We start from the raw sequence: 15,021 nt of genomic DNA on the forward strand, positions 1-15,021 counted from the left end.
AGAAAATTCCCAGGATAAAATGTTACATAATCTGATATATTTTTACTTCTTTCTTCAGTTCACAAAGGAAAACAAGTTATCAAATGTATTAACCTGGACCTGACAAATGTTGGCCTTTTTCTTGAAAAAAACAATCCAAGTAGCTGGTAGTAGATCTCCTATTCTGTCTTGAATTACTACTCAACTTTTATTTCAATATTTATATTGGCTTCAATGTTTTCGGTTCCTCTACCTTTAAATTGGTGCTAGTGCATTACGGTCATAGATAAACTGGTCTTATATACAATGAAGAAATAGAGACTTTGAAACATTTAACAAACATTGATTTAATAAAAAAATCAGTAAAAAAAAAATAATTCTTATTTGTTTAATAAGATCTGACGATTTTGATATCATCGACAGGCCGATCTTGTCCGCTTGTCTCCACCATCCCAACTCGGTTCACTACGCTCATCCCCTGGCACACTCTACCAAATATAGTGTGCTTCCCATCTAACCACTGAGTGGGTCCGAGAGATAAGAAGAACTGGCTTCCGTTGGTGTCCGGTCCTGCATTGGCCATCGCCAGAATACCGGCACCTAACACACATAAAATGAGTTACAATGTTCAGACTTTTTGCAGTTAACATTCCCACATTAAATACAAGTATTACATAAATATTTAGGAATCTAACACAATTCTTGAAGCAAAGCAGCAACAACGTTTGCATGACATTGGTATACATCCACTTTAACAAATTAATTTAAATATATACCGAGTTGCTAGTTTATAAAAGGTACAACTCCCTAAACACATGCATTTTTAAAAACAGCTAAGAAATCAATCTAGCATTGATTTAGGAAAAAAAACATTTAGGACTCAGTACTGACGCACTACTGTTGCCGGAGTCTTTTCATAATCTAAGAAGCTATTTTTACTCACTTACAACATTTTGTTTGATTTAGTATTTCTTCTCTTACTGCAATTACCTGTAAATTTCAGGTCTGGGTGAAGCTCATCTTCAAACTGTTTACCAAATATGGAGGCACCACCGCGACCTGTTAAAAAAACACAGATTAGTAAACTACAGATATACTACCAAATGACAATATACAGTTATGAACATCGAACTGTGAGACATCAGGGTTCTAACCTAATTATACACTTGTAAGGTCAAAGAGGTCAGATTTGGGTTATTAGTTCAGACTCACACAGTTTCAAGTTATATTGATGAGTTGCCAAAAATAATGTATGATCATGAGCTTGTCTTTAATGTTGGTATTACGAGTAGGACACCCTTAAAACGAGGACCCATCTCAAGGGGCTTTCACTACATTTTCCAGCACAGCTTTTTAATGGCCCAGTAATTACTTGGCCCAGTGATTACTTTAGAAATACGTAAGTGTGTGCTAATTAAAAGGACTCCATTTAATAAATATTAGAATATAATCCTTCTGAATTGTCTTTCCCTTGTAGATTTACCACTTTGACTGGGCCAATTACGTAGTTCTTTTAAGGAAACCTTACCTAGCCAAACCCATTAAAGATCTGTATATAAAGTGCTTTAATATGTGATGCACCCACCTGTTCCTGTAGGGTCTCCTCCTTGAACCATAAAATCTTTGATTACTCGGTGAAACTTGGTGTTGTTGTAGTAGCCTCTTCTGGCCAACTCTGCAAAATTCTTGCAGGTTTTTGGCGCATGTCTCCAGTACAACTCCACCACAATAGACCCCATCCTGCAATGCATGTTCATTATTATGTTTGCGTCTTTCTGATGGTGTGTTTAAGAGTATACAAAGCCATATCATCTGTTTGAGTATGTTACCCAAGCAAGCCCAACACTAAGCAAACATCTCCAAATTGATAACATGGCGTTAGTGAAAGCTAGGTTAGCACAGTTAGCTTTCAGCAGATTTGAAAAACTTACGTCGTGTCCAGAGTCACTGTTGGTGGCTGCCATGTGTCTGCGGGTATCCCTGACATTATCACTCAAAACAGCACCCTTGGGTAGTCTTGAAACAAAGCTGTTTGAATAAAAAGTAAGAAGTTTATTAGCCGCGCACAGTCATTCAATTCAGTCCATGGGGGGAGTTTCTTCTTCTGTGGTGGTTCTTCTTTTTCTTCTTCTTCTTTAGTGTTTATTGGCGGTTGGCAAACTAACTTGTAGGTGCATTACCGCCAACAACTGGACTGGAGTGTGGACAAGAGACTATGCAGAAAACAATAAACAAAAGAAACAAAACAAAACGAAGAACCAAAACCCTAGATTATTTTAAATGTATCAATTTCTCTTAGAAACGTAATAATCTCACAATATATATTGCCTGATGTTTTCCCTAACAGCCCTGATAGCGACAAGTCATGGAATGTTGCTTTCTTCAGTGTGTGGAAAAGCACATTTCTTTGAGTACTATTTCCTGCAAAGCAGTAAAACATGCTCAACAGTTTCTGGCTGGCTACAGTGTATACACTTTCCGGTTGGATGCTTTCCTATTATACTTAATGTATGATTGAGACCTGTATGACCTATTCTCATCCGAGAAATGATATTTACCTTTGAATTTTATAAAGATGTCTTCCTGTATCACTAAGATCCCAATGTTCTTGCCATGTTGTTTGTGCATATTTCTGAATGAATGTTTTAACCTCCGCGTTGCTGAGTGGAACTTCTATGTCTATGTTCATAATTCTGAGTGTTTGTTTGGCCAGAATATCCATCTGTTCATTATCCTCCACACCAACATGAGCAGGAACCCAGATGAAACGAGTTGCTTTGCCTTTGTTTTGCATTTTATTTAAAATTAGAAATATTTCATTTATTATGTCCATTCTAAATGAAGATCTGCCTGATCGTATACTTGATAATGCTGAAAAGCTGTCAGATGCAATTACACTATAATGTATTTCTTTCTCCTCTATCCATTTCAATGACAACACCAATGCCAACAACTCTGTGGTGTATACTGACACATAGTCTGTTACCCTTTTCTTTATGTGTATTACTCACTGGGATATAAACTGCTACCCCTGCACGCCCTGTCTCTGGATCTTTGGAACCATCTGTAAATATGATTGTTGAGTCTGAGTGATATCTTGCTAAATAATTCTGGACTATGCACCATACTGGTAGTTCTTTCTTTTCCTTTAACTCTTCTCGTATATTGAGGTCTACACTTGGCATTGGGAACAACCAGGGTGGAATGGACGAGATTGGAACTGTGGGGCAATACTGTATTTGATTCAAACCTATACTTGCTGCTTTAACATCGCCAATACATCCAAAACTTGTTAAATGTGACTCATTGTGCTCCCAGCAGTCTTTCAAAAATACTTTTCGCAGGATGACTATCACTATGCCCAGGGCCGCCTTAATGCACGGGCTGACCTGGGCTGAAGCCCAGGGGCCTACGGAGATCAAGGGCCTATCATGAGCCAATACAAACGTTTAAAAAAAAAAATTAATTAAAAAAAAAAAGTTTTTTATTTCGGATGTTTTTACAAAACATTTATATAAACAAAGTCTTGGATTTCAGAATATGAAACTTTTATTTCCAAAATCACACGATAAATAAATGTTTGAAGCTTGTAAAGGGAAGATGACAGCTCTCACTCGCCACTCACTCCTCCTCCCTCCGGCTGACATTATGAAGGTAGGCGTATAGTAATCATAGATAACACGGCAGGGTCCGTTACAGTTTGTTTTCATCTGGTTTCAAATAAACAAAGTCTTGGCTTTCAGAATATTAAAATTGTTTCGGCAAATTCAGATAAATACAACTTTGAAGCTTCGGCATAATTACAAGCGGAGAACGGAGTAACTTGACGTCACAGCAGGCATAACAACAGCCTGTGTTTCTCGTGAGTGTTTTCCCCGGGAAACAAACACAATACACACAAACGCAAAAATACACAAACACACACACTCGCAAGCTTCCCCGAGAAAAGTAATCCAAACGAAAATATCTTCCCTCCGTAGTATTTTGATCATTTGCTCCGCTAATCAATCAGATCGATGGATTCCAGAGATGCCCCCGTAACAGTCCGTGGGCACCACTTAACAGCCAATCAGAATGAGAATATGTTTCACATGTGACTTATTCAAATTGCGAGTGATTGAGTGACAGATGAAGGTTGTTTAGGAGAAAAAGTTTGAGAAGAAAAAGTTTGAGAGTGGCGCTCGGGAAAGGAAATTGTTGAGGGAAAAGGAGTTTCGAGACAAGCAGCTATTACAAAAAATGCCGAAGCTTACAGGTTATTTTAAACCTGTAGGCCAGGATGAGGAGGAAGGACAGATGAGTTCTGTACCGAGCGGTAGCGGTGCCGGCCGCGGGGCCTCGGAGCCAAGTAAGCCGTCTGGTTCTGATAGCGATGGAGTAGCGGGAGAGGAAAAACAGACAGGAGGGACATTATCTGTTGGAGGAGATGAGAGGACGACGAGGACTTGCTACGTGGAGGGGAGCCAACGGCAACCGGACAGATACATGAGGGAGGCCCGATACGTCACTCATCTGGAGGAGAGGACCAGGCGCGCGCAGAGCAGAGTGGAGAAGTGCGATCACAGAGCCTGCCGAGGCTATAAATGACTTTCATTTGTTGTTTAAATAGGGGGCCTACAAAACCAGTCAGGCCCGCCTTAACCTGCCATCAGCCTGATGGCAGGTTAAGGCGGGCCTGACTATGCCCCTGAAGCTTTACCCAGTATGCCAACATTAACTTCACTCTTCTTATCCTTAAAGGCATTTCTCCCATTTCCACCTGTATTGCTGATACTGGAGATGTTTTAAAAACTCCACTACATATTCTCAGGGCCTGAGCTTGTAGGACATCCAGCTTTTTAAGGTTTGATTCTGCTGCTGCCATGAACGCTATACACCCATAATCGAATACAGGTCTCATGATGAGTGCCCAATATATATTCAGAAGTGATGACCTACTCGCTCCCCACTCCTGTCCCGCAAAACACTGAAGTACATTGTTGACCTTTTTACATTTATTTTGAACTTTTCCTATATGATTGCTCCATGTTAACTTTCTGTCACACTTGAATATTCTGCACCTACTCTTACTTGTATTTTTCTGTCCAGTAAAACATTCATAACCCAATTATATGCTTTACCACCAATTCCCAATGATTTTAACTTGATTAGTAGTCCTTCCTTCCAGAGCATGTCATAAGCCTTTTCAATATCAAAGAAGACTGCAATCACTACTTCCTTGTTGGTCTGTGCTTTCCTGATGTCTGATTCTAATCACAATATGGAATCCATTGTATTCCGACCCCTACGGAACCCACTTTTTCTGTGGTGGTTGCCGCTCGTTTCCTCTAAAAGTAGAATGACTGCCCTCTACTGAGAACACAATGCAACTGGCTTAACGTGCACATTTTTATTTTCCTTTTTCATATTCTGCAATCTATTTAGTCTTGATGTTTAATCAGTTTTACTAAATTGTAGTCCATTACAACATCATCTATAACCCCATAATCTATTTATTACATCTAAAATACCCATTACTGAATACATGTTCCAATGACACATAGAAAGTAATTAAACCCTACATCTTTCTGTAATGATGCGCATTGTAATATTCTTATGTACGGACCCCCTTGAAAACGAGATGGTGCATCTCAAGGGGTTTATCCCAATAAATAACATTTCTATATTATGTATCCCATTCCTGCACAACCAATACATTATAAATCCCTTTTTTCAGAATGTTATTGAAGCGTATATTTCCATCTTTTCATAATATTATATATATTTCATAATGTTATATATTTTTAGAAAAACGCCCACCACACAGTTATAATTCTTATTTATGTTTTTCTATTCTTTTCTATGTTTATATTTAAATTAATCTGATACTATGCATTACATTAATGCACACTATGTGAACAATGTCTTCTTATACACTGTCAGTCCAGCACAAAGGACTTTTTCAGGTCAACAACATTTTGCACACAAAGTGCACGGCTTTCCACTTTTCATACCACTACTGCACATATTTGATTTGATTGTATTTTATTTGAGTGTTTTGTCAGATTATAATGTATGTAGTTTTTTTGGTATATATATTTTTCATGTAAATATTGCTCTCTCTGATTCTAGTTTCATCCAGGGTAGTTATGATTATCTGGTGTAGTTCACATTAAAAACCACGGGGGGCATACACAAGGCGACGAGCGTGCAGCGAAATAAAAGAAGAAGAAGAAAGTACTTCTCTCTTCACTCAGCTGCGACTTCTTCTCAACGTGTCTGCTTTTGACATCAAGGTAAAGCCATCTATGTACATTGAATCCGTCTCTGTTATCGGTCATATTGCCTTTGTTTCTTTCTGATTTGCGAGTAGCCCGTGGACATACCCGTGTTTTTGTTTTACGTTTGTTTAGTTAGCTAGCTTTAGCTTATGTTTGTCACAACCAAATCAGTAATGTGAAACGCTGTGTTTTGGGTCTGGAATTAAGTGCGTACTCTGCTTAAAGTTATTGCGACAAAACTAACCTAAACTGTATTTGATTTGGGTAGACAGAGGTGAGACAGTTTGCGAGGTGTTAATGTTATGCAATAATGAATCCTAGCCAATTCGTTATTGAGTTGCTTTTTCAAAATGTAACCAAAGCTGTCACATTGTTAATGAGATTCAGTGATAAACAACACCTTCACTCCATGTTCACTTGCTAGATTTTCCTTCACTATTAAGTTGTCCTTGAGCTCATTTGCGTGTGTGTGAAGGTACTATTTCCAAGGTCAAGGATAAAGTGATCATGCCTATAAAAACAGTGACTTTCATTTAACTTTCCCCTATATTAGCCTTAACTATTAAACATGTTTAGCCAAACATGCATGGATTCATGCACTTACAACGATTGCTTTTTGCAGGAAATAGCTGTATATCTTATCACTTTGTTCACATAATATGTGCCGTGGTTAGCCTACTCATTGGTTCTGCTTCTCTTACTTTGCCTGCCTGGTTGTTTATCTGGCATGCAATTGGGAGGGATTATTGAGGATATCCTGTCCTATAGCAGAAGGACTTTGCTACTGCATCATTGATATTGTAATGAAGGAAGCATCATGACTTTTAAAACTTAAATCCTTATTGACTACATTTTAATGCAGCAAATTGTTGTTGCAATTTGAACCCATCCTTGAAGGATGAAGCCATTTCTACATCCTTACTGCCATGTGATTCATCAGATGAGAAGGTCTAACCCAATTAGGATGGAAGCATGCCTGTTAGCACTCCTAAGCTTGAAGCTAAATCAGGATATTTTTGTGAGTGAGCTCCAAGGAGGAAAGCGAGTAAAAGCAGAGGTGCGCCAAAAGCAAACGAGAAATAGTTTTTTTGATTGTATAGTATTTGCATGATTCTTTTAGCTACAGCACACCCTTAACAAGAAGACCCTAGGATAGTAACAACTTCACCTTTTCTTTCTCCTCTCAAGGTCCTACACTATGTCTATTGTCAAGATCCACGCCAGAGAGATCTTTGATTCTCGTGGAAACCCCACGGTAGAGGTGGACCTTTACACTGACAAAGGTAGGTTTATGACTTATTGAAAAATGTATATATTGACAAAATAAATCTAATACTATTAGTGATTGTTGAGTCACCACTGTTCTGTCCTCACGTACATTTCACAGGCTTGTTTAGAGCAGCTGTACCAAGCGGTGCCTCGACTGGAATCTACGAAGCTTTGGAGCTCAGGGACAATGACAAGTCCCGCTACCTTGGGAAAGGTGCGTAAGCCTATCTAGCAGCAGGAAGGCAGAACTGAGTACAGTTTATAATCTGTTTTATTTATCACAAGTAAAATCTTAGTACAGTATTCAATGTTATTGAATATTTGTCATTATTTATAGGCCTACAAGTTTAACACTAGAACCGCCAAAGGGTACATTTTACCCGCAGCTGTTTTTTGATTAATATGTTATTGAAAAAAAGTTACATACAAAGTCTCCCAGTCCGTGACTTTTCCTGAAAGTGTGTTATGTAGCACCCTCTGTTGTTAACAATTGTCAATATGAAGTCAGATTGAAAAAATCGCCAAGAAAAATGCAATTTATACCTATATCCGCCAGCGGGTAATATTTACCTCATAGAAAATGCAGTGTAAACATGACGTGTTGCTATAGCAACGCCTTTTGTCTACTGTGGTTCCTTATAGATTGAGAGAGATAAATGTATAGAGATAGACAGATAGTTATAGATAATGTAACATCTTGGAGAATACAAGATCTTGGATGACTGAGCTCACGTTGAGGACGTAATGCATGTGTGCAGGTTACGTGCCAGTTGAATAAAGATGGACACTCGGAATGAGAGAAGTAGTCCGCGTCGTCTGTTTATGTAGACAATTATACGTCCATAGAACATTACAGATAGATCGATAGATAGTTATAGATAGAGAGATTTGTACCTAAACAAAACACAAGTCTAACAACAAGCGTTTAAATCAACACTCGTAGCGATATTTTATACTTCATGTTATCTGCACAAACGATATCATATCGTCCACAGATTCTATTGATATAAGTTTCATCCCTGTGCGATCAAAACTCACTGTTATGTATGATAAATAAAAGAACATTGTACCTTGAAAATCAATAGCGGATACATTTTACCCATTGGAAGTTTTAGGTATACAGCGACCTCTGGCGGTTCTAGTGTTAAAGCACAATTCTGAAATGCTATATTTCATCCTTCTTTTTTTTTTAAATGTAAAATGTTTCTCTTTCTCTTTTTTTCCTCCCGTTAGATGTGAAAGGGTTAGTGAGTCATGATTGCCTGTTCCCTCTCAATTTAAAAAAAAAAACAAAAACGTTCTAATTGACCTTTGACAAATTGTGAGGCGCGCCTCCCCGGGGGGCCGGGGGGGGGGGTTGCCAGAGAGCTTCAGGGGATGTGCAGCGTGATAAAAAAATTACGAGAAACAGTGAAATCTAGCCAGTTAACTTAATGCGAGCGGCAACATGGATCGATTTTTTTGTGAAGTTACCTAAAATGAGAGAGGAGACAGCGTCTGGCAGAAAACGTCAATTGCACACTTTTGACTGTCTGTGGAGACCGAGTTCCCCCACCTCGCCAACAATGCTGTAAAGTGCTCATTCCCTTCACCTCCACCTACCTGTGTGAGTGCGGGTTTTCCGCATTGACTTTGAATCAAAAGCGGTCAGCTGCAGTTTAAATTGCATCCCCACATCATCCGCCTGTGTGCATCAAAGACGCAGAGTCATTGTTCCCTCTAAAGTAGGGGTGAGTGTAATAAGAAGGCAAAGTTGACGGTCAGTGTGTTGCCGGGAGCATATAAGGATTTATCCACGATGTTTAAAACATAAAGGTTTAAAAAAGTTATTGTTTAATGTTTTAAGGAGGTGACACTATTCAGCCAATCAAATCGGTGCAATCAGTGAGTCAGCACGACACACACACACACACACACACACACACACACACACACACACACACACACACACACACACACACACACACACACACACACACACACACACACACACACACACACACACACACACACACACACACACACACACACACACACACACACACACACACACACGAGAACGAGAGATAAGAAGAGAGAAACAGTCGGAGTAATTTCAAGTGGCGTGCTCAAAAAAGAGAAAGGTAGACAGAGAATTTAATGACATTTCTCTTACTGGACCTCTTTGAAATGCAATGAAATACCCCTGCATTATAGCAACAATAATAGCATTAATAATTGGGAGGGGGTGGCGAGGCTGTTCTTATGTTCTCTGAGGGAAAGCTCACCTTCCCACACTTTGAAAACCCCTGCCTTAGACCAATAATCCCACAACAACATAACAACTGATCACTGAATGCTTGAATAGCATGGTGCATTGTCAGTAAAGCATGCTCTCACTCCAGTATTGATGTTAAGCCCGTGGATTGATGGTGACATAAAACTGTGTTGACATGCTCAATAAGAGAAAATAAGTTTGATCATTAAAAGCAGTTTATAAAAAAATACAATTGCATGAATCTCTGTGTGTGTGTTTGAGAAAAAAAAAAGCTGCATGCATATCTATATCAATGCTTTTGTCGCATGTTTTGTCCATAACACTGTAACATAACTTATCTTTCTGTTGTAGGAGTCTCAAAGGCCGTAGACCACATAAATTCAACTCTTGCACCTGCACTTGTTGGCCAGGTAAGAAGATAATTATCACTGTCACAAATAAACAAATGTGGGACTGTTCATTGTTTTGGTACTAATTGTGATGGAAACTTCTGGAGCAATGGAGACGAAACTCAGTGACACGGGGAGAGCTGGAGCTTGATGGCAAACGCTGATGGTTTATTATGCCGGAGAATTGACATGTACTGCAGTCAAGAGGTGACACAGTGGTTGCCCGACCAATTCTGAAGATCTCTACCCCAGTCCCATGTATTTAGCTAGCTCTGAGAGAATAATCAACATGCTGCATTACAAGATCAAACAGGCAAAGCACTACAACACCTCTATCAGGTGACGCCAACAGGCAGGAATAGGGAGACAAAACACTGAGAGCACAGCAGCCCAAGGTTGCATTCCTGTGCTCAGTGAGGGCAGAACAAACTGATAAACTGGGTCAAAGTTATGGGCCTAGGAAAATATTTCCCCAACACTAATCATTCCCATCTTGTTCTTCTCGTCTCCTCAGGAATTGTCTGTGGTTGAGCAGGAGAAAATTGACCAGATGATGATTGACTTGGATGGCACGGAGAACAAATGTTAGTGACGATGATCATTCTGTAAAAAACAAGGCTATGCTTTACTCTAAGGTTAAGGTTACAATATATATTCCATTAGTCTGACACCATTGATATTGTGTTTGACAAGTGAAACACAAGTTCAGTTGAATTGAGGTCAGATGACCTATGTGACCTGTAAGAAAAACGTTTGGTAACATTTGTTACGATTACCTATAGTCTACAATAGATGATGAACTAACATAGAACTGCTTAAATGCTGTATAGTTATAGTTGTAAGCATGGAGATATGGTGTACAGTATAGAACATTAATAATATACAAATTAAAGTATTGTCTTATTAGGTCATGTATTTAAATACTTCATAATTGCAGGTCACCCACAGACATTTTATAGGATCATAGTATTATAACTCCCAAAAAAGACTTTAGTAGATTATATTGCATTATGCAGTATTTTATACAAATATTTGATGCATGTTCTTAGATCTGAGATTTTGTATTATTAATGTCCCTTCTGATTGCAGTAGGTAGACATAAATGAATGGTAATATTTTTTGTATTACCCCAAACAGCCAAATTTGGAGCAAACGCCATCCTGGGTATTTCCCTGGCTGTTTGCAAAGCTGGTGCAGCAGAAAAAGGTGTCCCCCTGTATCGTCATATTGCTGACCTTGCAGGAAACCCAGAGGTCATCTTGCCTGTGCCGGTGAGTATCTTTGATACATGCATCAATATCCTGGTATATTTTCTTCATTATTTAGTTTACCTTCCAGGGGATTTTTAATTCACAGCTCTCCTTTCTCTCCACCTCCACCAGGCCTTTAATGTGATCAATGGCGGCTCTCATGCAGGCAACAAGCTCGCCATGCAGGAGTTCATGATCCTGCCTATTGGTGCAAGCACCTTTAAGGAAGCCATGCGCATTGGAGCAGAGGTCTACCACAATCTCAAAAACGTCATCAAGAAGAAATACGGTCAGGATGCCACCAATGTGGGCGATGAGGGAGGCTTCGCTCCAAACATTCTGGAGAACAAAGAAGGTAAAAGGGATGATTTATTTTTGAGCTGCTGGTAAATAAACCATTTTAAAGATAAGCACAGCTTTCTGGTTTATTTTCCAAAAATAAATTGTCCAGTGTTAAACTGCTATATTCTCAAAAAAACAAAACTAAACTAAAAGACCAAAGTACAGCCAATAGAAGAAAAAGAAAACACTGTAAACAGGCAGAGAACGTGTTTTTAAAAAAACAAAACAACACTTTTGGAAAGGTTTGCCGACTTAAAATGTCACTTGTTCTGATGGTTCTGCAATTGATGATTGTGTTCTAGTGGATTGTCATACTGATTGTTTAACTCTGCAGCTCTGGAGTTAGTGAAGGAGGCCATCGCCAAGGCAGGATACACCGATAAGGTTGTGATCGGCATGGATGTGGCAGCGTCTGAATTCTACAGGGAGGGAAAATACGATCTGGACTTCAAGTCCCCCGATGACCCGAGCCGTTACATCAGCCCTGACGAGCTGGCCGATCTCTATAAGAGCTTTGTGAAGGATTATCCCGGTAACGTGCAGACACTTTCTCCTTTTATACATGATTAAGCAGGTAGAGAGCAGGATACAATATAGTACAAATGTAATCTCATGAAGGTGAGCTACACACATTGTTTGCTTTCTTCAACACTGATTTTCTACTTCAACCACCTTTTTTCATCCTTGGGAAGCTTTCAAAAACAACACTTATGTTCATATTAACATAAATTCCTATTTTGGATCTTAAAATACACAATAGAAAGCACTTGGCAGCTTGAGTCTTAAACAAATATTAAACAGAAGAGGGGAACAAGGTTGAAAGTCATGTCCTTTTTTGAAGCAAGTAAACCTCATCAAAGTACTTTCCAAAAAGTAAGATTACACAGATTTGTTTACTTTGACTCGATATGTTAGTAGTTGCAAAACCAACTGTGAATGCCAAGGGGAGTTTTATTTTGTATTTCTGTTTGTCACAACACACACTGTTTTTGGTCTCATGAAATTAACCCTGTACAATGTTATAAATGTTAGTTCAAACCTGCATTTTATATACTGTTTTTACAAGCGATGATGATCTCTACCTGCCAATGATGACATGAATCAAATTTGTTAAAACATCTTATTATTGGGACCTTGTGGCATAGTTAGACTATGGTACAAATAACCCCATTCACGTGGGACTACCTATGAACTCCCAATCATTTTTTTATAAAATTGATGATGGACGATAAAACTTGACATTACTCAAGTTTCTTAACTTGTTGGACCTAATATATTACTTATTTGATAACAAGCTGGGATTGGTTGATTATGGAGCTGTCTGATTTGGTTTTGAAGACTCTTTTGATGGAACAACAGATTTCAGTTTGAAGCCCTAACGATCATGTCTGCATGTTTTCACTCGCAGTGGTTTCCATCGAGGATCCCTTTGACCAGGACGACTGGGCGGCCTGGTCCAGCTTCACAGCCAGCACAGAGATCCAGGTTGTTGGAGACGATCTCACGGTGACAAACCCTAATCGCATCAGCAAGGCTGTGGAGGACAAGGCCTGCAACTGCCTGCTGCTTAAGGTCAATCAGATTGGCACAGTAACTGAGTCCATGCAAGCGTAAGTCAATACTTGACATCTAAAATAAATCAAGCATGTGTCTATAGATCAATTGAGTATTAGACTATAAACAACACAATGACCGGTAATGTCCCTCATTGGTCCTGCTCACAGGTGTAAGATGGCTCAGGAGAATGGCTGGGGGGTGATGGTCAGCCATCGCTCTGGAGAAACCGAGGACACCTTCATTGCAGATCTGGTGGTCGGCTTGTGCACTGGACAGGTAAATGCCGATTAAAAAAGGGAATGCTTGAGTGTGACTCTTAGGGCTGTACCGAATAGAAGCGGCATCCAATACGTTGACATAATTATATTCAAATGCTTTTTCTGTTGTTGCATTTAATGAATGTCTTTTTTATTCTGTTTAAATGCAGTATTTCCTTCTGATAATTTAAGACATCCGATCCAAACATTTCGAATAATTCTTGAGTGTTGTAAGATGTAAAAGTACATTTTGTTTTTTAAACAATAGATGTAGTAATTTCCTACACAAAATATTCTGCTTTAATCCATATTTGGTGGTGTTTAGGCCTTAAAATTATACTGCATTTATCTTTTAAGGATGGTGACAGACATGCTATAGCCCTAGTTTCTTTTGAGAATGTAATGCCTTTGACATAAATGTAAAAAAATATAATCCCTATTACACTGAAGTCATTGTACACATTTTATCATGCAATTTCAGATCAAGACTGGGGCACCCTGTCGCTCTGAGCGTTTGGCCAAATACAACCAGATACTTAGGTAAGTCTAAAACAAAATGAGGAATATCATCCGAATAGTGTAAAAGTTTTTAAATGCGGCCGTGCATGCATTATATTGTGTTATTGCTTGGGAATTCATTTTGGACAATTAACAGAATTGTGTGTGTTCTTGGCTCATATTGTTTATGAACTTTTTACGTTTTAAAAACAAAGGGAAAGGTCTACATGTAAAGAATAAATGCATACAAAATAATAATAACTTATTCTCCTTATTTCTTTTCCTTTTTTTTATTGCAGAATTGAAGAGGAGCTGGGGGACAAAGCACGTTTTGCTGGCAAAAACTTCAGAAAGCCAATTTAAATGGATGGTGCATTTACCTAACATACAAATGGATCCATGCAGGGTAAATCCATGACCACACATTGGATAAAATAAACTAAAAACATGAAATGAAATACACATCGGAGCTATTTGGTAATTAATTTATAGAGCACTTACTGTACTTACTGAAATTATAACAATCAAGTCTTCTACTGTATTATGTTCCGTTTGTTAGTGTGGGTTAAAATAACTTGAGTAAAATACATTTGCAGCGCTGAATAACTGTTATCACAAAATCTGCACTTTGAGACAGTTAATAATAAAGTTGTATTAGTGACCAAATGTATCCTGATTATTTATTTCATTTTGCTGTTGTAAATGGTTTTAATTTGTTTTTTAAAATGATATATATTCCCAGTCATATTATTTCAGCGACCTTAATACTGTAAATTAAAACTAATGGGTACCTCAGTATGAAAATACATTTAGTGATCTTTGTAGCCTCAAAATAGGGGAAAATATACATATGTGTAATCTGTTAATATATCTCAAAAGACATATCGGTAATAAATGCAAGTGTTATTCAGATTTTGTTTGCTGTGTCAACAAAATGCTATAATGTATCTATATTATGTACAT

General features: G+C 38.5%; 2 protein-coding genes across 2 annotated transcripts; one reads left to right on the forward strand and one right to left on the reverse strand.

Annotated features, from left to right (window-relative positions):
• Positions 1–353: 353 nt before the first annotated feature.
• ppil1 (peptidylprolyl isomerase (cyclophilin)-like 1) lies at positions 354–2,111 on the reverse strand. The gene is made up of 4 exons (XM_034082807.2): positions 1,911–2,111; positions 1,565–1,719; positions 970–1,038; positions 354–579 (listed from the first exon to the last, which is right to left on the reverse strand). Exons 1-4 carry the CDS (start codon positions 1,964–1,966, stop codon positions 368–370), a joined length of 492 nt encoding a protein of 163 aa, XP_033938698.1. The 5' UTR covers positions 1,967–2,111; the 3' UTR covers positions 354–367.
• A 4,046-nt stretch (positions 2,112–6,157) lies between these two features.
• On the forward strand, positions 6,158–14,724 carry eno1b (enolase 1b, (alpha)). The gene is made up of 12 exons (XM_034082806.2): positions 6,158–6,254; positions 7,428–7,522; positions 7,627–7,722; positions 10,117–10,175; positions 10,669–10,738; positions 11,292–11,425; positions 11,537–11,759; positions 12,081–12,278; positions 13,155–13,356; positions 13,471–13,579; positions 14,042–14,100; positions 14,358–14,724. The coding sequence occupies exons 2-12, from the start codon at positions 7,438–7,440 to the stop codon at positions 14,419–14,421; spliced, it is 1,299 nt and encodes a 432-aa protein (XP_033938697.1). The 5' UTR covers positions 6,158–6,254; positions 7,428–7,437; the 3' UTR covers positions 14,422–14,724.
• Positions 14,725–15,021: the final 297 nt, after the last annotated feature.

The sequence above is a fragment of the Pseudochaenichthys georgianus genome, chromosome 5 (assembly GCF_902827115.2).
Source record: "Pseudochaenichthys georgianus chromosome 5, fPseGeo1.2, whole genome shotgun sequence".
Lineage (NCBI taxonomy): Eukaryota > Metazoa > Chordata > Actinopteri > Perciformes > Channichthyidae > Pseudochaenichthys > Pseudochaenichthys georgianus.